This window comes from Gorilla gorilla, chromosome 18 (genome assembly GCF_029281585.2).
Source record: "Gorilla gorilla gorilla isolate KB3781 chromosome 18, NHGRI_mGorGor1-v2.1_pri, whole genome shotgun sequence".
Lineage (NCBI taxonomy): Eukaryota > Metazoa > Chordata > Mammalia > Primates > Hominidae > Gorilla > Gorilla gorilla.
Genome location: NC_073242.2, coordinates 12,732,707 through 12,760,187, shown reverse-complemented (window position 1 = coordinate 12,760,187; position 27,481 = coordinate 12,732,707). Strand labels below are relative to the sequence as shown.

Sequence of the window (27,481 nt, the reverse complement as noted above, 5' to 3'; positions counted from 1 at the left end):
TAAAGTTTTCTAAAAGTTTAATGAAGCCAATAAGGCATATAAATTGTGTTCTGGCAGACATTAAGACCTGCTTTCTCTTACCAAAGAAAATGGCACGTTTTATCAAAATTTGACAATTCAGAGTAAAGGGTACTGAGATTAAGCTTCAGAGCACCAACTTAAACAAAACAACCAAAAAATTGTTATCCAACGTGGAAAGAGGAACAAGAACCAAGGCATAAACGGGAATTAAATATGTGTTCCTCCATCTCAAAATCCTTTTAGGAATAGGAGTTCTGGCCACTTGTGAGCAACACATTGCACCACCAAACCCCAATTCCAGAATCTAAATTTACAACGATACAAAAACAAAGGTAACTCCAAATGCATGTCTTGTATATTCCAAAGGGAAGCTTGAAAGTATTCATAATACATAGGCTTGTCTGTTTCAGGTAAAATGACAGATTGCTATAATTCTTCCTGCTATTATAGTCAAACAAAAAATGATCCACTTTCGCAAAAGTTTAGCAATCTCTCACTTTCATTCCTAGTTTTAGTATGGAATTCACTTTTTTAAATAAGGGCTACATCTATAATGAATATAGAACTTCAATTCACACAACATTTCTAACATTCCATTCACATCCCACCCAGTCAATGAATGAATATTTATGGTTAACTCAGCAAAGTTTCTTCACAGAAAGATATTATTAAATGGCTGAAGAAATTGCAAACTTTAACAAAGTGCTGTGAGTAATAACTGGAAAAACCCTTACACTGATTTGCAATGGTCTTTTAAGGATAAAAATAGGAAGTAACTGATACTGGACTACAAGTTTGCAAGGAAACATTTTTCACTGTCCTACTTGATATATAATATAATAATATGATAGAATAAATTACATTACCTGGCAGGCTGACATCAGTTCTTCATCTAAAAAAACACTATCATTCAGTTCAGGATATTAAAAATGAAGATGAAACATGCTCTAAAACATTGTAGCTACAGGAGGTCTTATATTTACTCAAAAGAGGAATCTATTGAGAACTTTTTATTTAGGTCTACCTAACAGCTAGAGAATCTCCATGCGATTCCATCTTTTCCAGAATGAGATTCCAAACTGAACTTTTTAGGAGAGGGACTGGAGGGACAGGGAGAGTTGGGTTTTGCTATTTTAAGTTGCAATCACATTATTAGTAGATAAAAGAGAGCTTTATCATCTTCCACCCATTCCAATGGAAACTGCACTAAGCAGGGACTCCATGAAAAATGTAAAATGATAGACTAGAAAACCTACCCCACCATCCATCTCCCTCTCCCTCTCACTAATACTGAACCAAAAAGGAAGCCCATTCTCAAGGTTCACGACCTCTCTACTTTAGGTCACCTCGAATGCAGTCTACATGTTTACATTTACCACAAGGAAAGTACCCCGCATGGGAAGTAGTGTTTGTCTTAAAACTGAGTACTTTAGGCCTACAGGGTTACTCTGGGGACAGTTTAATAATAATACTGCTACTTTAGAGCACTAACACACACAAAGTGAATCCAATAAAGCTCTGTGCATTGATTCAATATTTAGTATTAATTGCATGACCATCATAGCACCTCTTTACATCACACAATCACCAGAATTAGAAACTGCTTTGAAAACTAAAAACAGGGCACAGTCCAATAATTAGAATTGCACACTGTTACTATATAGAAACCAGGTGCATGGTACAGTGCAGCTGCAAAAATGGAAGCCAAATCATCTTTTTAGACAATTTTAGGAACCTGGCAATACTGTTGAAGCAAAATACTCAACACAGCAGGAAATGGACCCCCCCAAAAAAAAAAGCATTCTATAACCAAATAAACATCTGATATTTCCTTTCCCTTTGAGAATAAATACAGTTAAGGTCACTTTTAGCCTTGGAACGGATATATGTTTGCCTATGATGATCTTGCTAACGACTACACAATATCTGATGTCCTCTGCTAGGATTATAGTTTTAAGAAAGCCATAATTACAAGAGGCATCTACTATAAATACCTAGAACTTCCTTTTATGGCAACCACTATAGAATTCACTTGTCTTAAACAGTGAACAAGGGAAGATGGCCTCATGTTTCCTTTGCAATTATAGTATATGTTGAGGATCAAGTGGCTTTCAAGCAGCATGGTGGGTGTGAAAATGTTTGCAGTTTAGATCATTCTGTTGCGTTTATGGGTTGGTGAGTCTGTAATGACATCGCCACACTGGGCTGAGGTACGCTTTCTAGTTCCACCATTGTCCAAGTGGAGTGCCATTTCTTCTGATATGAAAGTGTTCAAATCGACATCATGGAGTCCATTTCTCCTTCGACTAGCATTCGATCCACTGCTTACATGTGTAGGAGAGCCTGGGGTACTCGAACGCACGCTTATACTAGCCATTGCACCACTAAGACCTAGGAAGAAGAAAAAAGGTTTTAGAGTTGCTCAATTATGTAACCCTTTTGAAAGCAACCCACTTACTTTCCATGTTGTCACAATGTCAAAGCATGTCTGCCTATTTCCTTTATAAGGGATTACTAGTAAGCAATTAAGTTTTATTCTGGAAAAACATATCATCTGGCCTTGACATATATTTTATTGGTAATACTACCAATATCTACAATATTGGTAACTACCAATTACTAAAAGTTACTACGTGTCAACCACCGTGCTAGGTGTACAAATATCTCATTAAATTCTCCCATCTATGAGGTAGGTACTGCACAAAATTTACAGATAAGGACAGGAGACATTTGCTTTTAAGACAAGACATTTTTGGTTATCCAAAGTTACCATTCCAACAGACCCCTCTGATGAGTGTGTATGTGTGTGATGTATTCAGGAGAGCCAGAAATCACTTCCAGGCCTAGGTGGGCTTGTTCCAACATCCCCTCTAGATAAGGTGATCACATAACTTGCCATCCAAAACAGATTACTGTTGAGCCCGAAAAGAGTCACTGCTAAAATTTCTACTGGGACATGAGGTACAAAGTCAGTCTGCCCTGGACAAATCAGGCTATGTGATCACCTAAGGTCTGGAATGTATTTGGTAGATATCCTTCAGGACAGCCTCAATCATGAGCCTCTCTAATCCTTCAGGGAAGTGGGGAGGGGAGAGGGTTGTGAAGAATCCTGCTGCTTTGTTTTCAACATCAAGAGTTACTGAATCCAGGGCCAGGCGCAGTGGCTCGCACCTGTAATCCCAGCACTTTGGGAGGCTGGGCAGATCTCTTCAGGTCAGGAGTTTATGACCAGCCTGGCCAACATGGTGAAACCCCATCTCTACTAAAAAATACAAAAATTAGCCCGGCATGGTGGCAGGCGCCTGTAATCCCAGCTACTCGGGAGGCTGAGGAGGAGAATCGCTTGAACCCGGGAGGCGGTGGTTGCAAAGAACCGAGATTGCACTCCAGCCTGGGTGACAAGAGCAAAACTCCGTCTCAAAAACAAGAGTTACTTTACTGAATCCAGAATATACCCAGCACTCATGGATACTTATTCCTTTCCTTAAACTCTTACACAGTTAAGGAGCCAAACTTACATTCCACTCCTAAACATTCAGGATAAACCTGTGAAAGGTATGAGTCAGGTCAGGAAACACCAAACACAGTGCTGCATTTTTAAAAACCTACCGTCACTGGCAGTGATCTTCTGCCTTAGGAATTTCCCCTTCCACTATTCTCGCCTCACCTAGGGATGTTATTGCTTGACTATCAATTAATTTTCAAAGAATAGGGACTTATAAGATTTTCAAGTAAGTTTAGAGGTTTCATTTGACAGGGGCCCATTCTTTCTAATCATGAACTCCCTAAATATGTAGTTTAAATTTGAATTTTAAGTTGAAAAGTCTCTGCCTCCTATCACATCAAATCTATTACATTCCCCTTGGCGTTTCCCTCCATCAAATATTCTGTGAAATGTTCTCAAATCCATGGCCTCCGCTATCATCGCACATGCTGACAATGTCCTGCGGGCCACACCTCCCTTCTGAGGTGCTCAACTCCGCACTCTAGGTGCCCCCATTCCTTTCTGCACTGATCCACCCAATACCCCTGGCTGCCCTCCCTGCAGAAGACACATCCTCCCTTCCCGCTGGTGGTCAGAGGAAATCAAACTGTCCCTCTTTAGCCTCTCAACCTTTCCAAGGCTAGCACCTATTAAAAAATAGAAGCATTAACATGAGAATACTTCCTGTGTCAGGTACTATGTCAATTACTTCCTATGACACCTATAATATCTCCTTTCTGCTGGTGAAAACCCAAGTTTAAAAGTTAATTCATCCAAGGTCAACAGGTAGTAAACAAGAGCTGGGACTCCCACCCAAGTGTAATCTATATTCCTATTCAGTTATTCTGATCCTCTTCCAAGCCTATTTTAGCAAAAAGGTGGCTTCAGGTTGGTCCTAGGGCCAGCCTGCCTCTTAGGCCTCATCTCTTTGAACAGTTTCTCTCTCTTCCCTTCCTGCTCTCTTCACTTCACCCTTAGACCGAATCCCCACTACCAACATCATGCAATTTGCAGCTCTCTGAAATAGTGAGGCCTGCAACTATCTGTCTCTTCCAACATTTGCAAATGTCTCTCTCTCCCAACATTCACTCCCTGAGTGAGTCCACCTGTTCCCCAGCACCTCCCTTATGAGGCTCCTTCCCTGGTTCTCCTACCTCTCCATTTTAGTTTCCTGCTGGCTCCTCTTTCCCCCTCCTTGAAATTGAAACTCTCCGCTCACTCCTCAGTCACCTTGGTGGGGTTCCCTTCTGCCCCTGAAAGGCTGGTGTCACCCTGGGTGATATCCTCAACCCCTACCTTACCCACACACGTTTCCCAAAACTAGACTAATGAGCTCAACGGCCCTCCCAGATTTCTAACTGCCTACTGGACATCTCAAACTCAACACCATCAAAAAGGAACTTCACTTCCTCTTCTCCAACCGGCACAAGCTTACTTTTAAAAAACAAAATAAACCAAAAAAAATCTTGAGCTATCTTTCTACAGCATGGTACAATCAACCGTCTCTTCCTATAGAAAATACCTTTTCATCTCCATCTAATGACCTAAGCACAGTGCCTGGCACTTATGAATTCTGAAAAAGAATAATACTTCAAAGTCCTACCCCCATGTTGAAATCCACTGAAATCAAAGGTTCAACTGTTGATGTTTATTCACCTCTCCAACACCAGGAAATAAACCCAGGTGTTCTCTTCACTTAAATCATTGCCATCAAGTTTAAAACTCAATTATCCCCATTGTTGGCTTTTTTTAAAAGTTCTACCGCAAGACTAAACTTGAGGGGAGAGCTGTGCCTTCTTTCATCCTAGTGTCTCAGCCTGTAACATATTACAAGGTGCCCATGTTCTTCACAGATAACCTTTCGTACTTGTTTCATAATCCAAAAGCTAATTATAACGGCAAAATATGGGCACGTTCAGCAATAAACTGGGCTACTTCAATAATTAAAATCAAGATCCCCTTTATCATTTCAAATTATAAAAAGAATTCAACAAACCCCATCCCAATGCCCTTGTTAACATAGGAGTCTCATGGCAGCACGTTTAACACCTAACAATAAATATGGAAGGCTCAAAACACTGTATCAGAAGTGGACTAGGGATTTCAAGCAAATGTTCCTTATTGTTTCAGTTGCCATTCTCCATGAAAAAGAAGATATGTTAAACATCAATTTGGTCAATCTGAAAATTCTAGCAGCTTCTGGGAAATCATCTTTTTCTACTGGGTGTATGATCTGGGTGTTTAGCTTTATAACTTTAATGTGCAATATGATCTATGACTGACTCTCATAGCAGTGAAAATATTTTCAAAGTCTGCCTACCTAATCTTCCCCAAAAAGACTTTCCACAAGTGTCAAAAATAATTAAGATTAACAACCAAAAAATGTGCATTTTGACAGCCCAAATTTTATTTTACAAACCAATGACAGCTACTAGAAGATGCTTTAGGAAACCTTAGCTAAGCCACATAAACAATCAGACCTATACAAGTACAGAAAAATCTAAACATGCTTCAGAACTAAAAAAAAAAAACAAAAAACAAAAAACAAAAAAAACCAAGTTGTACGTCCTGAGGGCATACAACTTAATTTCTACCAAAAACATACTTTTTCAAAAGGGCTATGAGAGTATCAATTGACAAAAGCAGAACAAGTAGCATAATTAGACAGAGAAGTCTTAATTGCTTAACACAAGATAAACTCAGCAGTTTTAAAGTGTCTGTATCCATTTTAAATGATTAGTCCAGGGGTAGAAAAGATGAGGATGGTTTCATCATACTTTGAAAAGGAAACTCCCACTGGAGCTAAAACAAATTTACAGTCCAGGTTATAAGAATCCAAGTTACATAGTAAATTATTAACTATTATTTTCATACCAAGTTCATGCTTAGGCAATAAGAAAATCCTGTTTGCAGCATTAATTACATGTAATTCAGTTTCCAGGCACATAGTTAGAGGTCACACACAGGCAGAGAAAGAACAAATGCCAGCCCAGTCATCTCACTGCCTCAGTCCAGCAGCCAGCGGCCCAGGACTTCATCTACACTGTCTATCTGCTTCCCAGCCACTTAAGCCCCACGAGGGAAGGCAAGGCAGCTAGCCCTGGAGGTGAGAAGACACTGTTGATCCACCAGCGCAGGTGCAGGGCCCTCTGCAGATTTGTTCCACCAGTGTATCTCCCATAGAAAATGGGATTTGAAGTCACAACTTAAACAAAGTGGGTAATATCCTGACCGGGGGGCCCTAAGAAACTGGCATTCTTGCATTGGAAATGAATTGCACTATTCAGATGCACAGCACTCCTTTTGCACAAAGTTGTGTTCTGAGGTGCCAGGACATCCAAGCACTTGCAGTGTCAAGGTCGTGTTTAAGATGTACCAGGGGAGTTCAAACATTTAAAAAGGAATTCTACTAGGAAGATTTCAGTAATTTGAAGTAGATACCACTCCCCACCCCAATCTGTAAATTATAATACTGAATTTTTATTGAAATAAAGCACACTAAATCAAACCAATTACAAAGATACATGTGTCACACCAAGAAAACATTTTCAGTTATGCTGACAGCCCCAAATGTTTTCCATTTTTCAAAGACAGTTTGTAATGTCATGGGAAAATTGCTCACGACGTTAAAATGAAAAAAGCAAGATACAGTATCATATATGCAGTATGATCTCAACTATGAAATAACTTTAATATTTATACATTGAAAAAAAGACTAGAAGAAAATGCACCAAACATTGAACTGCAGTTAATCTCTATATAGTGGGATAACAAGATATTAATTTTTTACTTCTTGAAAACTTTCAAATTTTCCAAGAAATTAATCATAAAATCAGTGAGAAAATTGAACTTGAATGAATATCAAAACTGCTTAAACAAGGACTAGGCTGAGTAACCTGGCTTGGAGGCATGCTACATGGCCCTTTTCACTGCAATGAAAAAAAAGTCCAACAAAATTTTATCGCAGGTTCAAGACAATTTTGCATTACTGATGTTGGAAGCTTTATGTCCGACCTCCACAAACTTCAGCAGCTAACATCTAATCTTAATACATAGAAAATGCCAACTTCATTGAAAACTTTAATGCTATCTTAATTGCCTTAATTGTTCTTTTCAGGGGCTGGTTTGAACAAAGGGACATAATTTACAAATTCCAGACTTCACAGAAAATTCAATTAAAGATTATTTGAAATAATTCATTTTAAGTAATTAAGAGATTGCTTTGGTGCATTAATCTCTTACATCTTAATTTCCAAAAGGTTGTTAGATACATTTTACTTTTAAACAGCTACCAACAGTTCTGTTACTTCAAGAAGATGCAGACTGCAACATTCAACAAGCATTCCTTAAGAATCTACTGTGTTCCCACACACTGCTGAGAGTGTGGGTTTCCACAGAGAAGAAAGGATTCTGAAAGGTGAACGTGTATAATCCAACAGGTTGGTTCTAATTAATTCTCTGCAACAGAAAACTGCAAGACGTTTCTTTCGTACTATACCATCAGGTTTTTTGTTTTGTTTTTTGAGACTGAGTTTTGCTCTTGTTGCCCAGGCTGGAGTGCAATGGCACGATCTCAGCTCACTGCAACCTCTGCCTCCCGGGTTCATGCAATTCTCCTGCCTCAGCCTCCTGAGTAGGCAGGATTACAGGCATGCGCCACCACCCCTGACTAATTTTTGTATTTTTAGTAGAGACGGGGTTTCTCCATGTTGGTCAGGCCGGTCTCAAGCTCCTGACCTCAGGTGATTCACCCGCCTTGGCCTCCCAAAGTGCTGGGATTACAGGCGTGAGCCATGCTGCCCAGTCATACCATCCATCAGTTTTAAGATACTTAACCAAAACATTTGTGCTAGGTGTCAAGACATACTTCTAAATATTTAGCTATAGCGATGGAAGAGGTAGAAGAGTGACACCAAAGGGGTGAGACACAGAGCTAAATACAATTAAATTTCTTCTTAAAATGATTATCAATTGTCTAAGAAATTTTATCAGGAGTGATTTGTTCTCAAAAAAATGTGGTAACTTCCTTTCTATATCACTCTGGCATGCATAGGGCCAAAGAATGTTTTGACAAACAAAGGGTACAAAAATCTGCACTTGGAGGAGGAACAAAATCTTACTGGTTTAGGCTGCCTAAAATGAGCTTCCCTTTTCTAGGGAAAAAGTAGCAGTTTTATACTTTGGATGTGACAAATTAGTTATCTGCCTTACATTCTTCTTTGTAAAACATTCCTATCCAACCTTATACCCCTAAATCTGATTTCGAATGATTTTTTCATACGGCCCTACATCCAGTTTCTCCAAATCCAAGAATATCGTCAAGTAACTTAATGATTTAAGAGAATAAGAAGTTCCATGTAAGTCCACAGAAAGAATCAGTTGGGCAAAAAAAAAAAAAAAAAAAAAAAAGAACCCAGAAATGCAGCCTATTAATTCTCAAGGCGATGGACATGGTGCCTCAATCTGATTCCCTGGGTTTAGATACTTCACTGTCTACTATAATTCTATTAGGCCAGAAATTGCTTGAGGAGATTATTAGCTTTTTTGTTTCTTTAATCACCTGCCCCTAACTCCTAACCTCTAATAAACAGTGCTTGGTATTCACTGTGTTCAGTAAATAAAGGACAATAGTAAAGGCTGCAGAATAACAATAAGAACTCGTAACACCAAATTCACAAAGGAAGCAGAGTTTTCAAACCAAAAAGGCCTCGGCAATCAACACTAAGGAGCTGCTGCTGTCTTGTAACTCACAAAGTACTGCTTAAAAAAAAAAGGTTTTTTTCCTTTATGTTTTGAAATTCTTACATTAAAGGCTAGACTGCCTGAGCTTGCCTAAGTCCCCCTGTTTTTTAAACTTGTTTTAAACATGAAAGGAACTTACAATTGGGAAGATTAAAGCCAAAAAAGGCAATGACAGTAATGGTTCCCATTGGTGCCTATTATGACACCAGACCCTGCATGCTAGAGGCCTTTGAGTCTGAAATGATGTGTAACTTTACACAGAGACAACTCAGGCCCAGTGGGGTTAACTCCAAGCCCTGCAGTCAAGAATGTCATCAAAATCAGTTTGGGAACTAAAACCAAGTGTCTGACTTTTATGGAACAGTCTGAAATCAGGGTCAGCAACTTGCAGAGACCACCTATGATATGCTACGAGTGAAAGTGGGGCTTTGAATAAACATACCGAGTGAAGTCTGACTTGGCATCGGGCTCCCCACCCTAGGACCCATACCATCTTCTCACTCGGGACCCTTTCACCTAACCCCCATGATTATACCTCAGAATGAAGGCAGACTAGATTTCAATCCAACCCTTTCCACAGATAGCACTGGGTTGGACAGGGCAACTCTGAATCTCTCCCTCCAGTGAGGAGAGAGACAATGTAACCAACTTCACTAGTCTGTCAACATGAGACAAGCTCAAGATCTTAGCAAGTAATATTTAAGCAGTCAAAGTTCTAAATGATCTGACCCCTCCAGTGTGATAGCTGCAATTTAAAATGTGACCCTTACTACTAAACAGGGAGGTAAAAAAGTATCCCAGAAGGCAAAAGCCACTGGGCCTTGAGATCCTTGGTCTATTTTTATAGTAAAATTGCCCAGGGGAAATGAGGGTACCCACAGGACCTGGAACCAACCAGCAATTCTCCTTTTCTTAAGGCAAAGAATACTTCCAGTGTCATGGTAGGGTAGGTAACCTGCCTGGGTTCTCATTTAATATAATGTCTTGTAAGTATATCACCTTTCACAAAGGAGACTGGCTTGGAGAAGTCGAGCATGTTGCCCAAGGTTAGCGAGGAAAATAGCCTATACACAAAGACTATGTACTCTTCCTAACCAGTGAACCAGGGATACAGTTGGTCATTCACCTTTAAGTCTACTAATCCAGATTGGCTTATGGGGAAAACCTCAGAAAGAGATATAAAATTCACATCGTTTCTGATTAATTTTGAGAAGAAAAGCCTCAAGATCTTTCCCACCTCGACACCTAAGCCCTAGGTCTTAGTGGGGGCGATGTCATAGACAGAAATCCCACATCTAAAAATGTAAGGGCACAGTGGTTAAGGGTATGCATTTTGAGGCCAGGCACCATGGCTCATGCCAGTATTCCCAACACTTTGGATGTTCGAGGTTGGGGTATGGCTTGCATCCATGAGTTTGAGACCAGCCTGGACAACATGGCGAAACTCCAACTCTACAGAAAATAAAAAATCAAAAATAAATATATTGAAAATTAGAAATTTTTTTAATTAAAAAAAAATTTGCATTTTGGAGACAGGACTGGAGTATCTATTCTACCACTTACTAACCTGCTCCATATCTTAGCCAAGTAAGGCTTTCTTCATCAACAGTGTTAATAACCCAGGGTAGGTGTGAGGATTAAATGACAACCTCCTTAGTGTGATGCTTTTACAAAGTAAACACTGAAAGAGTAGGTTTAATGGTTATCACCCTAAGGTCCCATGGAAGTCTCAGTTGTTCTAATTCAAGATTACCATGTAGCACCCTAGGCAAACAGGTTACATTATTCCCTGATTGTAGCTATCTGGGGATTGTAATCCTCAACCCCTTCTAGAGGTTCTGGGTCCCCACTGTGTTGTATTCACTTAGCAGACCTCTGTGATAACCCCAGTGGTAAACTCAGACTACACCTATGTCAGGTTCTTTGCTATGTTCTGTTAAAGCCAAAAAAAAAGGACCAAGAACAAGGTCCCTGCTATGTGTCCCGAGGAGAATGGAACAGTCACAGAAACAAATCAAGCAGCAGAGCAAATGCACAGTTCAGGGAGGCTACAGAGATTGGGAGCCCTGAAGCAAGGCTGTGTCACAGAAGTGAGGTATGAACACGTAGGGGCTGGACTTGTCAAAGAGCATAGAGGTATTCAAGAGATAAAACAGTATGGCTAGGATACCTAGCCAATGGTTAAGACTGGATCATAAGGGTCTTGTAATACCATGCTGAATTTGGACTTCACTGTGTAGGCCCAGGAAACTTTAAACCATGAAGTGACAAGACCAGAAACATCACTCCAATCGTCTCATGAAAGATGGACTGGCGACAACAGCTCATGACTGGAAAGTGAGAGCTGAAACATTAGGCCAAGAGCCCAGGCTCACCTCCTCCAGAGGGCCTGCCCTGAGCACCACACAGCCGGGCTGTGCTGTGAAACATCTCTTTCTGCTCTCAGACGACCTTCCACATACCACATTCATGACTTGAATAGAAATTATCCAAATCCATATTTGCCTCAACAGAAAAAGGAATCGCTCTATGTTTATGTATTTCCAGAGACAGCACCGAATCTGCCATATAGAGAATGTGCTGAATGGCTCAATGGCTCAATGAGTCATTCTGCTGTTGGGGCAGAAGAATGAGTCCAACCTGAAACTTCATCTGAGATAAATGCCTGTGGGACACTTTGGAGATGGACAGTGGGACATGCCGTCTGGCAGTCAAGAGAGAAGGTCTAAACGAGAGGTCAAGATTTGGAAGTGAAGACGTGGGAAACGTAATCTAGGGCAGTGACAGGGCCTGAGGACAGGTCAGGCAGGCCAATGTGGCAGAAGAGAAGCCAAGATAAGGAGAAGCTCTAGAAAAGGGATGAACAGAGGACCAATGAGAATGGCAGGCAGAGATCCACAAAGTGATCCAGAAGATTTCTGGTCTCAAGTATGCTGTTTACATAAAAACGAGTTACCAGTTGTTAGTATTAATTCAACTCTTGGGAAATTTATAATAATGTTATTTTATAACATTATAGGATAACAAAGCAAGACAGAAATCAATTTAGCACATGCATGTTTATCTCTTTAATTCCTCTGTGAATCTAACATACAGATGACTAGGTCCCATAGGACACAGGAAAAAAAGCAACATGTTGCAAACAAGTGTCAAAATAAAGCACTGAATTAGTCTTTAAGCCTTGCTAACCACTAACTGAAGCAGCTTTGATAAAAACTATTTGAGGCCAGCACAGTGGCTCACACCTGCAATCCCACCACTTAGGGGCAAGCAGTGAGGCTAAGGCAGATCACTTGAGGTCAGGAGTTCAAGACCAGCTTCGCCAACATGGTGAAACCCCATCTCTACTACAAATACAAAAATTAGCTGGGCGTGGTGGCAGGCGCCTATAATCCCAGCTACTCGGGAGACTGAGGCACGATAATCACTTGAACCCAGGAGGCGAAGTCGCAGTGAGCACTGCACTCCAGCCTGGGCTATAGAGCGAGACTCAGTCTCAAAAAAAAAAAAAAAAAAAAAAAAAAAAACCTATTTGATAACCATAAATTGATATGCCTTACTTTTTTTTCTTCAAATAGGGAGAGGGTTTCACCATGTTGGCCAAGGTGGTCTCAAACTCCTGACCTCAAGTGATCCACCCACCTTGGCCTCCCAAAGTGCTGGCATTATAGGTATAAGCCACAGCACCTGGCCAATTGATATACTTTTGATTAAAGCTGTTTACATTAGTCTCTCCCACTAAACTGGGTTCCCAGGCTTACAAGGGCAATAACTGGGGATCTCATTCATTGTCATACTCTGTCTACACGAAATATTCAGCAGGTATCAAGTCTGCCATTTTCCTTTAAATTAAGAACACAGTTATTTGGTTGGGCTGTATTTGATGGGGGTAGGGGTAAGGAAGGGGGAAAAAACTGAGGGAAAACTGTCCTCTCTTAAATACATAAGACATGAAGAGGAACTGAGTTTGCTTTCATTATAAACTCAAGCCTGCCTCAAAATACCAAATTCTTTCCCCATGTCCTTGTGCTTGCCAAACGCATGAATTTAGACTCACCCACAATGTAAAACTCCAAAACCTTCAATTTGGCCTAACTTAGAATTCATAAATTTGGCTAAGCAAATAATATTCAAGACTGAATTCTGACATTGTATTTACCCTAACTATGGTGTTTCCAAATACATTTTAAAAGAGCACCTTAACAGTTTTCACTTCAGACAAATCAGATAATAAGGACACCCAGTTAAAGTCACTAATCTATGTTACTAGTTAATAATGGCCCTAGTACTAGAACCATTCAAATTACTTTCTTTAAATATTCAAATTAAACTACCATTCTCCTTAATACACTGATGTTCTCACAAACCAGTAGAGCACAACTCAGTATAATTTATGTTTCTGTAGATTCTTTCAAGGGGCCCTATTACTTCACCACAACACTGTCTTAACCACATGAATTAGAGGTTTGAACCCTAAGAGTAAGAATGCATTCAGTCTCCAATCTATAGTGGATTAGTGCTACATTATAAATTTATTGAAGGTAAAGATCATTTTTTTCCTACACAAAGCCTTATATTTAAGTTTTAAAGCCTCACAACTTAAACATGTGAAAATTATGAACAGTCCCTTCAACTGTATCATTACTTAAAACTCCCAAAGTTCAGGAAAACAATAAATCACAGGTGGAACAGATTCAATATGAGAAAATGTAGTGGGAGTTGGAGAATACAGTATTTCAAGGGCAGAGGGGGCTGGCTTACCCTTTTTACTATTATGTACACTACTACTACGTTAAGATAACAAGCATGGTTTTTATGTTTCTTAAAACTATCTTCTAAAACGTAACAGTAAAATAGAGTAAAAAGATACCTTAAGAGAAGCATGGAATGAGCCACAACCCTCTTAATAAAGGAAGAAAATCACAATACTTAAGGAGAGACAACTGCATCAAATATTACCATGCACTAAAATTAATCTAACAAACTATGTACACCTCTAGTTAATTGTTTTCCCAAACTTTAGGGGGAAAGATGTGAACCTCTCTAATTCAGCATAAACAGATCAATCCCATTTTTGCCTGAGCTTCCAAAGTTCTGACAGCCTAACTACTCCACTGTGTCAGGAACAGTGTGCAGTCTTAAAGTACTGCATCCACACAACCTGAACTTTCCTGCAATTCATGTTTTTGTTTTTAATTGTCCTAAACACCATCAAGGGAAAAAACAACATTGGGGTTTCAGGAAAGAACTACGGTTTGCCAGAGAGAACAAGATCTCTACAGGTATTATAAAGTCTCAATGATTCAACGTCTATAAAGTTTCTTTATATCCCACTATTTCTTAGTACCTTACCAGGTTACTTTGTTTTAGATGTCCTGTACTATGGCCCAAAAATGTTAACTTTCAACAAGACTCATGGCCAGGCGCAGTGGCTCACACCTGTAATCCCAACACTTTGGGAGGTCGAGGTGGGCGGATCACCTGAGGTTGGGAGTTCAAGACCAGCCTGACCAACACGGTGAAACCCTGTCTCTAAAAAATTAGCCGGCGTGGTGGCACATGCCTGTAATCCCAGCTACTCGGGAGGCTGAGGCAGGAGAATCGCTTGAACCTAGAGGCAGAGGTTGCGGTGAGCCAATATCGCGCCAATGCACTCCAGCCTGGGCCACAAGAGCGAAACTCCGTCTCCAAAAAAAAAAAGGAAAAGAAAAAAAAGGATTCATGACCTAATTACTTTTACCTGCTTAGCCACCTGCGTGATCCATCTTTCTATCATGGTTTCAAGCAAGTCTTATTATTCTGTTGCTTTTTTTCCTACAGCAGTATTAAATGCTGTCACACAGGTTAACTCTCCCAGCTCTATTTGGAAGTCTGTATTAGACAGCAACAAGCAACAACAGACTTATCACTGACTACATTTCCCGGGCTTCTCCAGCAATACTAAAATCCCTTAGCCAAGAGTGCCCTCTTATGACAGGTCTGGCCTGGGGAGATAGTGATCCACCTGTCCACTGGCTGCACTCTGCTGGTCCCGCCTCTTAAAGCGCAAGGGACCTGAGGGACGACAGGCAGAAGGTCGAGTCTTACATCCATCCTCTCCCACTATCTACAGCAAACCAAGTAAGAAAGGTGTCAAGGGAGGTCCCAGGTCCCATGAGAACTAACCCAACAATTTCCCACCTTACTTGCCTGTCATGGACCATTAGAAATATAACAGAATTCTTAACACACAAGAACTTCCTCTTTGACTTCAGAAGAGGAAAAAACACGTACAACACATAAGTGTAAAGCGATAAATTCTAATCAACGCTGCAGAAAGATATGTCATTTTAACACCAATAAGCTCAAACTAACTTTCTAAAAACATTTTCTAGGATGGGTTAGCTGACAGAAATCGCCCATATAAAGTTCTTAGCTTACATTCTATTAAACATTTCTAGAGCAAGCTGTTTACTGTAAGACAAAAAACAGTATATCTGGACCTAAACCTAACCGTGAAAAATGGGTCCACAGGCACCCTCTTAACCATTTTTCCAAAGAAATATGTTTAAACGGCTTTACCATGCAGAGCTATGGCTTCCCGGAAGGGTTGCAAATCAGTCTCTACAGATGAGCTAGTTTCCGTTGAAGTAGCTCGGTTAGGGGACACTACAGTCAGTCTTGGGGGAGCTCTAGAGTTTCGTGGTGGAGGAACTTTTCCACACAGGAAGCTGATCAAATCTTCTCGACGAATAGTTCTTCTGCGTTTTTTAACCCAAGCCAACACATCCTTATTGCGTCGCTGATAGCCAATCTGAATTCCAATATCAAAACTTCGTTGATGGGTATCCACGCTTTCTGTTAGAAAAAAAGAAAAAGAGAAAACATGTATCATGATCATTAGAGCCCGTATTCCCTTCTAAAGAAAACCATTTTACAATTTAACCAAAGTGAATACCATGATGTGGCCTCTGAGCCCATCAGTAATATAAACTGAAATGATTTCAGTCATAATGAAAATGTTATATGTAACATTTAATCTTAATGGTCTAAATTCAGTGTTTACTCAGTCCTGGAGCTTGGCTTGTTAAAAAAAAAGGTAACAGAAACAGAGAAATTAGGTATCTTTAATGAAACTACCTAAAATAAATTGCATCACATCATTCAACAGATGTCTAAATATTGCACATGCCTCAGGCCACGCTCATCTGCATTTACCACGTCATTGTGGAGATACATTCCTACTGACAGATTCAGCACCAAGAATCAGGAACAAGCTGAAGGCAGCGGCAAATGTTTTAGAAGGAAAAATTAATTCTGACTGACGGCTCAACACTAAAATCAAATAGCATGGTGGAAAACAAAAAGCTTTATTCATTTCCCTGGGTATACTCATTCTGCTTCCAGTTCCCAACAGCTTCCTGTAACTCAACCATTCCCAATAGATCTCCTAGACTAAATTATCTGCATATACTCCACCTGGGTTTTGGTAAAATGATCTCTACCTTTAAGTGGTTTCATCTAGTTGAAAAAAATATTTGAAAATTTAAGTGACTATTATTTAGTTTTAATTGAGCTGCTGTGCCAGCAGAACATCACCAGTATGTCTTTAATGGCATTAACCAACATCGTTACTTTATCCTTGAACTTTCCGTAAAAGCAACAATACTGTGTACATTTCTCTATTACTTTTCCCGGCTTTATTTCGTTTTATTTTATTTTTTGAGACGGAGTCTGTCGCCCAGGCTGTAGTGCGGTGGCTCGATCTCAGCTCACTGCAACCTCCGCCTCCCAGGTTCTCCTGCTTCAGCCTCCTGAGTAGCTGGGATTACAGGCTCACGCCACCATGCCTGGCTAATTTTTGTATTTTTAGTAGAGACTGGGTTTCACCATATTGGTCAGGCTGGTCTTCAACTCCTGACCTCGTGATCTGCCTGCCTCAGCCTCCCAAAGTACTGGGGATTACAGGCATGAGCCACTGCACCCGGCGGCTTTAATTTCTTGTCTGCTACATCTACAGCAGACTCTCAAAGGATGGGCAATAGTCAAACAATGTAAAGCTATGTTCCAGAAAAAAAAAAAAAAAAAACAATCATCCAGACATCGCAGAGGATCCCAAGCTGGATTTGCACTATTAAAGAAAATGGCAAGAGGGAAGCACAACAACCAGAACTTTATAATAAGGCCTACTCTTTAGCAGATGACAGTCTTTATTGCTAAAGACAAAGAAAAACAAGGATATTGTCCACACATCTTTTCTCTTAAAAAAATAATCAAAGTAGGACCTGGGATGTTAAAAAGAAAGAAAAAATACTTTAAAATGAAAAGGACCAGGACTAGAATTCAACATCAATTTGGAAACCTGATATGCTATAGAGTGCATTCATATCTTCTCCATCACAACTCTGAGAAGGTGGATTATTCTAATTTTACAAATATAAAAAGCAGCTCAAGAGTGAAGTAACTTCTCCAGTGTCTCACTACTGGTATAATGTGAATCAACAATTTTGATTTCTCACTTCTTCATAAACAAAGCATGAACTCCATTTTGAATGTAAATAACAGTAGAGAGGGTCACCACTTTTCCCATCTCTTTAGGAAAAGATTTAGATGAGCCAACCCTAAATGGGTGGACAAACCTAAAGATGACCTTGTAATACTGTACCTAAAACTTAAATGATTCTGAAAGAGCTGGAGGCATTAAGAGAAATCAAGTCATTGACCAACTAAACTTATCACACCACATAAAGGATAAATGTAAAATGTGTTAACCTAGAAGCAATCAGGTTTTTAAACCTATCCTACCTAGAAGAATTGCTTTTAATCAAGCTTGTAAATGAAGAAATTTCTGTTTCTGAAGAGAATGAGGATATTTTATTCTTCAAAAGCCAAATGGAGGTAAGCCCAGCCCTGGAGAAACAGAGGAAAAAAAGTCTAAAGCACAGTAAAAGGGACACAAGAAACAAGTCTGAAGCAGGCTTGGAGAGTGCAAAGAAAGATGGCCGGGCATGGTGGCTCATGCCTGTAATCCTAGCACTTTGGGAGGCCAAGGTGGGTGGATCACCTGAAGTCAGGAGTTCGAGACCAGCCTGGCCAAGATGGCAAAACCCCGCCTCTACTAAAAATACAAAAATTAGCCGGGCATGGGTGGTAGGCACCTGTAATCCCAGCTACTCGGGAGGCTGAGGCAGGAGAATCACTTGAACCCGGGAAGCAGAGATGGCAGTGAGCCAAGAATGCGCCACTTCACTCCAGCCTGGGCGAAAGAGTAAGACTCTCTCTCAAAAAAAAAAAAAAGATGAAGGAGGCATGTAAACATACACCTGGCAAACCAGACAGCAAAAAAAGAGAAGCTAAACTTGATACAAAACTCAAGGGCCAAAAGGAAGGGGCCACGTGAGGTGTTTAAAAAAAAAAAAACTATCCTGTGAAGAGCTTGGCCAAGTTTTGGGTTGTTTTGATTGAAGACACAAGAAGTCCAACAGTCAGATCTGCAAGGGACTAATGGTTTCATCACAGATTTGAACATCGGGAAAACTCAGTAATCACTAGTGGCCTGGCTTAGATGTAAGACAGTTATGTAACAAGTTGTGAACCTCTTTAAAAAAGTTATGCAAATGACCAATTATTTCACCTCAAAAATTCTGAGATGACGAAGTCTCAGTGTCAGAACCAACTATGAGCACACTACAAGTCATGCATTTTGCAAACACTACCCTTACAGACTAGAAGGTCCTAGAGGAGAAAAGGAGAAACAACATTTAAGGTTTTAGGTATGTTTTTGCACCACTGGGGCATAATGTAGTTTTGTACTGTTAACAGTATATATTCTGAAAACCAAGTCCAATTGCCTTACCACTCAAACTCAACCTCAGTTATTTCCCAAAATACAAAGTCCCATGTAAATGGTGAAGTATTTAAAATAGAGTCCTTTTTAAGTAGTTACCTGACTGAAAACAAACTTTTCTCATACCTTGAGCTAATTAGGAGACCTGCATGCTTACTGGAGAATCTTAGGCATGACTACATTTTAACATAATCCCAGGACAAACTAGTGTCCAGTGGATAATCTCATACACACACACACACGGCCTCTTGAAGGCTCTCAGCCAAACACTGCTCTGAGCACACCCCAATTCTAGAAGCATGGACTTTCGGGTACCTATCCCAGAAAAACAGCACAGAAGCTGTGGCCAGTCTTGCGTCCAACACTATTTTACCGAAACCAAAGTCACTGTGGAAAAGAGCCACATACTTGAAGGTTAGGCAAACTCCACGAGCACTGTAATGTCAATCTAACCTTTAACCACAACACATTCATTTCCTTATTCAAAAAAGGAACTGGGCGGGCGTGGCACAGTGGCTCATCCGTATAATCCCAGCACTTTGGGAGGTCACGGTGGGTGGATCACTTGAAGCCAGGAGTTCGAGATCAGCGTGGCCAACATGGTGAAACCTCATCTCAAAATATAAAAATTAGCCAGGCATGGTGGCAGGCACCTGTAATCCCAGCTACTTGGGAGGCTGAGGCAGAAGAATCACTTGAGCCTGGGAGGCAGAGGTTGCAATGAGCCAAGATTGCACCACGGCACTCCAGGCTGGGTGACACGCAAGACTCCATCTCAAAAAAAAAAAAAAAGAAAGAAAATGAACTGATTCATACACCAGTCATAGCAGGTATCCCATATTTCCCATTTTTTTTTTTAATGCTTTTATATAAGCATGGGAAACTGAATCCAAGAGATTTTAGAAGACAAATTCTCCCACCACAACGGGCTGGGGTGGGGGCAGAGGGCAAAGAATTATATTGATTCTGAAGACCAAATCATAACTTTCTTACATAACTGCAAAAAATTAATCAGATTACACTACTTATAGCTTTTTGATACACATTGATTCATGTGAATTAGAGCAGGTATCTCAAGTTTGTAACAAGGAACTGAAGTTCAAAGGGCCTTGTGTCCAAAGTTCAGTGACAGAGTTCCTTCTGTGACCTCTCTTCCTCAAATGAGAAGCCATCTCTCAATTGCAGACAATCTACAAACCATAAGAGCACAATGCTACATCAAAGCAACACTTCTAAAGAAATACTACTGACTACGTGATTTTTAAACTTAAGAATTAAATTTGCACTAGCCAGTCCACCACACAGAAAAATATTTTATTCTTTTTTGGGAGGAAGGGTAGAGGCAGGGTCTCACTATGTTGCCCAGGCTGATCTCAAACTCCTAGCCTCAAGACCTCAAGAGATCCTCTCCCCTCAGCCTCAAGTGCTGGACTACAGGTGTGAGGCCTGGCACTCCAACCAGTAAAGAAAATGTACTGTTTCTTTAGGAATGTAACAATCTAAGTCACAGCCAAAATAAAACTGTTCCCAATCGTATTCCCTAAGGAAGTGGTATCCAAAAATAAGCATACCTCCTAGCTACTTATGTATTTACTTAATCTTCACCTAGCACACAAAACAAAGGACCAGGAACCAGGGAGATAATATTTTTTGTGTGTGTGTGTGATGGATTTTTGCTCTTGCTGCCCAGGCTGGAGTGCAATGGCATGATCTCGGCTCACCACAACCTCCGCCTCCCAGGTTCAAGCAATTCTTCTGCCTCAGCCTCCCGAGTTAGCTGGGATTACAGGCATGCACCACAATGCCCAGTTAATTTTGTATTTTTAGTAGAGATACGGTTTCTCTCCATGTTGGTCAGGCTGGTCTCAAACTCCTGACCTCAGGTGATCCATCCGCCTCGGCCTCCCAAAGTGCTAGGATTACAGGCGTGAGCCCCCGCCCCAGCCCTGGGGGAGAATCTTAATAACCAGTTTGTTGCCTGCCTGGCATCCAATCCTTGTCCTCCCCTTCCTAAAAGCACTCCAGGTTTTTGTTTAGATAGCAACCATGTTTTGAGAGAAGCTCCCTCCACATTTGCTCAAGGGGTTGTGGCTTAGCTCTCAACTCATGTGCATAACCCTATGTATCCCTATTAATGGTTGTGGGTAAGCAAGTGACCCCGTTATGGCCAAGAGATGACAGAAGTCATTTTTAGGCTCTTCTAAGCTTCACTAAGTGGCTCTAAGATGTGAGCCACAAGCCATTCTGCCAACATAATGAAGCCAGCCTAATAACAAAGTGTGCGAGTGCACACAGGGGAGAACAGAGCAGGGGAGCCTGGGCCGCTCAATTAAGTCAATCCTACTGTGGCCTTTTAAGTCAGAGGAGCCAATACATGGCCATACAGCTAAAGCCAGCCCAACTTGTGTTTTCTCATACTTGCAACCAACATATCCTTTCACAGAAAAACTACACACAGGCTGGGTATGGTGGCTCACAGTTGTAATCCCGGCACTTTGGCAGGCTGAGGCAGGTGGATCGCCTGAGCTCAGGAGACCAGCCTGGGCAACATGGCAAAACCTCATCTCTACCAAAAGTACAAAAACTTAGCTGGGCATGGTGATGGGTGCCTGTGGTCCCAGCTACTCAGTGGCTGAGGTGGGAGGATCACTTGAGCCTGGAAGGTGGAGGTTGCAGTGAGCTGAGACAGCACCACTGCACTCCCACCTGGGTGACAGAATAAGACCCTGTATCAAAAAAAAAAAAAAAAAAAAAAAAAAAAAGAGCCAGGCGCGGTGGCTCATGCCTGTAATCCCACCATTATGGGAGGCCAAGGCGGGCGGATCACCTGAGGTCAGGAGTTCAAGACCAGTCTGGCCAACATGGTGAAACCCCATCCCTACTAAACATACAAAAAGTAGCCTGGTGTGGTGGCAGGCGCCTGTAATCCCAGCTACTGGGGAAGCTGAGGCAGGAGAATCGCTCGAACCAGGGAGGCGGTTGCAGTGAGCCGACATCACGCCACTGCACTCCAGCCTGGGGGACAAGAGCGAGACTTCGTCTCAAAAAAGGAAAAAAATAAGAGCTACACACAAAAAAAGCAGTCTATTATAAAAAATAAGTATTATGAATAACTGAGGCTACTGCTTCTGACAAAGCTACAATTTTTTAATTAAAAAAAAATTTTAAGACACAGGATCTCACTATATTGCCCCAAGCAATCCTCCTGCCTCAGCCTCCCAAAGTGCTGGGATTACAGGCATGAAAAGTTAAATAGAAATTTAATGCTTAGGGTTTCTCACTGTAATCCACACTAAGGTATTTTGAACAAAGTCTCAAACTCAGTAATAATTTTTTGCAGCCAAGTGAGTCACAAACCAGCTCCACCAGTCTCCAGGTAGAATATGATTTCTGGCCATTTGTTTCTAAGTCACCTGCCACTTGGCCCACACATTTACAGTTATGCTCAGTTCTCCTTTAGTGTACAAGTCCAAAATGGCCACACTGAAGTGAGACATATAAAGAGGGCTTGGCATCAAGATGTATCAAAAGTGAGGACTTAAGGGCATCAGACTATTTTCCCCACCTGTCAATTCTACTTACATTTACTCCAATTAGGGAAAGAAGATGAAGAAGGAAGTACACACCAGAGTTTATTTCAACACAAAAAAAATTTTTAAAAAGACAGAAAATAAACTATTATTACTTCCCTTCATTTTAAGCACTGCCCACATTGAGAAAAATCCAAAAAATACTTAAAACTTGACCACCAACACAATGAATGCCAGAGCACTCACTATGCCAGGCAGAAAGCTAAGAGCTTGTACTAGAATCTGTGGTAGTTATCCCTATTTAAGTTAATTAAGTCAAGGAGCACAATGGTGAATTAACACCTGGCTTCCCTGGCTCCAGGACCATAAAGATAAGAAGTAACAGAGCCAAGATCTGAACTCAGGCAATGTGGCAGTAGACTCCAACTCACAATGACACTGGGTAAACATCAACCCTAGCCAGATTAAACTTATTTTTTACTCCCCTTCTTTAGTTCCAGGAATCAAAAAATACACTTATCTAAGGATACTACTGAATATTGAAGAAACACCATCCTCTTTGCATTTATCAAATCAAAAACCAGCAATCAGTATTTTGGCTTCCTTCCTTTTTCGGAAAGGGGAAGACAAGTCTGACCCTACTATTTACAGTAGAGGTAACCACCCACTCCATTTTATTGAATTCTGTCCTTGCTGAAGTTCAACTTACATTTACATTATCTTCCGGATCCTTCTAGCCACATTCCAACCAAACCAATTAACTCAATTTTCAACTTTTCAAAAGCCCTCTGACAACTAAAAGCGACCCTCTGCTGGGTTTTTAATCTCAATCCTGACCTTCTTAATGAAGGTCAGGATTGAGATAAACACCTAATGAACTTCTTGGTAGTTATCAAGAAGCTGGCAGGAGTGCCAAATTGGCCCCAGGCTGCACAATAAGCCATTTTTACCTTGTCAGATATTATACAAAATACAGGAATGCTGCCTGCTGCCCACTTAGAAGTATCCACCAAATTTTTACCCCCTTAAATTATATTTAAATATTTAATCAGAACTATAACCAATATCATTTAAATTTAGTACTACTTACTGCTGCATGCACTTGTGACACCACCTTGCTAATTTTATTGGTTCTATTTAAGGTAACCAATTATTCCTACAGCTGTATGCCTGTTCTCTAAAGACCACACCCTGAAAAGAGAAAGTGTGAGGCTATCCAGAGTATTATCCACACACTCCTTGAATCAAATAACAAAACGTTACTACACTATCAAATTCCACAAGACACAACTTACCATTTCTATTAGGCAAGGGATGTGTTTTCACTGTACAGAAACAAGGTACAAAATAAAACTAGTTCAGACTAACAATCTAGCATTTACAATAATCCAAGAATCATATGTGATGTTTTCTAAAAATAAAATTAATGTTCCTCTTTAAATTTTCTGAGCAGGAAAACTAACAAATTGTAAACATTTTTAAATGAAGTAATCAAATCAAGGATTATTTCAGAGTTCAACTGCTGAACCCATCTTCTTACACGAAAAGTTAGCATTAAAGAAAACTGCTAGGTTAGTCCTAAAGGGACACATTCTACAAGCACCCAACAGGACCAAAGCCAGAGGACACTCCCATTTTATACGGCCTAGGCTAAGAACCTGGCACATAAAAACACTAACAATGTGTTGCCTTCCCCTTCAAGCACAAAGCAATACCAACAAAAGCAAAAGAATAAACCATGGTACTGCCACACCACAGAGTAATACTAGCCAATCAAAAGGCACTGAACTATGCACACCTGCAATGCGAACTCGATGGGTGAATCTTATCATAGTAACTGGAACAAGCCAGACACAATAGGCTACAAGGACTGCACGGTTCTATTTAGGACATGATGGAGAAGAAAAAACAGCAATCAAATCAGTGACTGCCAGGGACTCGAGGGTGGGGGTGATAGATATATTCTACTTCTTAAAAAAAAAAAAAATCAAAGTATATATCCTAAAACAGTGATTTTACTGTATGTAAATTACACTCCCAGAAACCTTTTTTTTTAATTATTATTTCAAAATTCCCTTTTTGGACAAAACCAAGAGCCATTCCAAAACGTTCAAGACCGTCAGCACTGATAGATGTTGAAGCAATTTACTCAGTCACAATTTAACAAACAGCTATATAAAATCAAAGCTAACCACTGGGGCACTATTTAACCATGTTTCCCTTTTTTCAGTAAGACTGGACTATTATTATTATAGTTCCTCATTCCCTAAAGTTAGCGTTTCTTTTCACCACTTTGTTACCAGTTCTCAAATTACTGTCCCAAAAAACTGTAGTCTACTCAAGAAATCTCACAATAAGAGATATTTTTTCCTACAAGATGCTGCGGCCATTTGCACATTCTTATGCAAAAATTAACAACTTGAGAGTCAAGCAGCACCTTCATAGCCCGCTTCAACCTATATATGGCCTAAATATATATGGCAAAAATACCAATATTGGTATTTTTGAAATGCACAAAATTCCATTACTGTTATGAGCAACTCTTAAAAGTCTGAAAACATTTAATTACATACATATTTCTTAAGATTAACAAAGTCAAATCCTTTTTCCATAAAAATCTTGCCAAAAAAAAATCAACCCCAAATTTCTCAATCTTCAAAACCAGTAAGGCACAAAATCTAAACCCACCGTTACCAAGAATGCACAAATGGGCAAGAACGTTTACTTACACATCTTCATGTCATCACAAAGGGAGGGGGATTAACTCCAGAGAGGAACCACCATAAAACAAACCTATGGACTCAAAACTCTCAACAGAATTCCTGCCAGCAACTTATAATCAAATATAGGATCGTTTTAACAGAAAACACTTGATCAAATTGCTAGAGAAGGAGCACGTTAACATGCGCGCAGATGACTCCGATTAGCAAGCTTTCAAGCACTTCAAAACTATATAGACTGCCACGCTTTCAAATGCCTAACTCAAGAATCTTTTCCATAAAGTTCGTCCCACTTCCGACTGTAGTACAAAAAAACATCAACTCTTATCTTCCCTCAATGTCTTTTCCAGAGGGAAGCAAGGCTCAGCCGTCTTCCAGCTCAACGCTTCTCAACCTGAGCACTACTGACTTTAGGGGCAGGATAATTCTTCGCTGAGGGCGTCGGGGGGATTATCTTGGGCACTGCAGGACCTTCAGCAGCCTCTATACACTGGGTGCCAACAACAGCCCCTTCTAGGAGAAGCCAACCAAAAACGTCCCCAGGCGTTGCCATCTGTCCCGGGTGGCGGAGGGAGGTGTCAAAATCGCCTCCGGTGGATCTAGCTAGAGCACCGCCGGGATTCTCAAGTTGCAAGGTATTCAAGGTTAGCAGCTGGGCTGGGGAGCAGAAAACACACTTGGAACGCAGGGCAGACACCCTGACGCAGGCGGCCCTTCCCTGAATCGGCAATGCAGCAAGGTTATCTTTACCTTTGTAGAGGTTGGTGACGGCGGTGGCTGCGTTTTGGAAGGGGACCCAGAGAGAAAGTCCTGGCTGCTGACACACTCGGTCTGAAAAGCAAGCCAAAAAAAAAAAAAAACACCAAAAAGAAAAAAGAAACACACATAGAAAGAGAAAGAAACAAAACAAGAATGTTATTTGGGCGTCAATCACTCCGGAACGGCCATATTAGGTTTCGCCATTTTGTTCAGGGGTTTCGGGATCCCAAACCCAGAGTGAGGACCGGGGGGCAGGGAGGTCGCGGCGGGGAGAAGGGGATGCCGCAGAGCTCAGGGACACAGATCAGGGACGAGCCGCGGCGCAGGGAAGCGCCCCCCTAGCAGTCCCCGCCCCGAGGCCGACTCAGGGCACAATGGGGCCGCCCCGCCGTCTCCCTTCGCCATTTTGTGACGGGGGCTCCTCCTCTCCCCTCTCCGGGCCGAGGGGGACACCGGGTGGCCGGGCCAGGAGAGCGGGGACCCTCGGACCACCCCAAAGCGGGGCTCCCCCCACGCCGGCTCTGGCCTGTCCCCCCAACCCCGGGCCTCCCTTCCGCGGCGCCATCTTGCGGGGAGGGGGCGGCAGGGCCATGGAGCCACCGGCCGGGATCCCCGAGGCCGCCGCCGTCGCGGCCCCCCGAAGCGGCCGCTGAGCCAACAGGGCCGGGGCCGGGGCCGGGCGGGGGCGGCCAAGCGGTACCAAGATGGCGGCGGCGGCCTCACCTTTGTAGAGCTGGGCCACGGCGGTGGCCGAGTTCTGGAAGAGGTGCCACAGCTTCTGCTGCTTGTGCTCGGGCTGCGCGGCGGCCGCCGCCTCCTCCTGCAGCTCGGGGGGCAGCTGCTCGTCCTGTTCGGCCTCGGCCAGGCACTGCCGCTCCCACTTGGAGAACCAGTGCTCGGGCCCGTGCTCCTGGATCTCGGCCTCGCCCTCCTCCTTCCGCTCCTCCATCCTCCGCGGCCTCCCGCGGCCTCGCCGCCACCGCCGCCGCGTCCTCCTCAGGCGGGGCCCCCGCGGGAGCGTCGTCGTCAAGCGGCCCGGCGGCAGGGCCTGGCGACCGACGGCGCCTTCTCCCTTCAGCGGCCCAGGCCTCCTGCACCCCGACGGCCGGCGAGCCCCGCCCCGCGGCCCCGTGCAACCAGGGACGACCCCCGCCCCAGGCCTTCCCACCCCCAGGCCCGGCCGAAGGTCGCCGCGGACCAGATAACCGCTGCCGCCCCTCTCCTCGGCCGCCGCAGCCTGTCTAACGCCCCCCCATGGCGCTGCGGCCTCCCCACTGCCGCCGCCGCCGCTGATCGCCGAGCCCTCCGCGCAGCTCGGCCCGCACCGCGGAGCGCACTCCAAGACTGAGCAACGTCGTCGTCGTCGCCACCGCCGAGGACGGCTCTGCGGCTGCTAGTC

General features: G+C 42.1%; 1 protein-coding gene across 1 annotated transcript; it reads right to left on the bottom strand.

Moving 5' to 3' along the window:
• On the bottom strand, positions 1-27,481 carry HAPSTR1 (HUWE1 associated protein modifying stress responses). The gene is made up of 4 exons (XM_004057184.5): positions 26,806-27,481; positions 26,074-26,154; positions 15,809-16,084; positions 1-2,412 (listed from the first exon to the last, which is right to left on the bottom strand). Exons 1-4 carry the CDS (start codon positions 27,029-27,031, stop codon positions 2,168-2,170), a joined length of 828 nt encoding a protein of 275 aa, XP_004057232.1. The 5' UTR covers positions 27,032-27,481; the 3' UTR covers positions 1-2,167.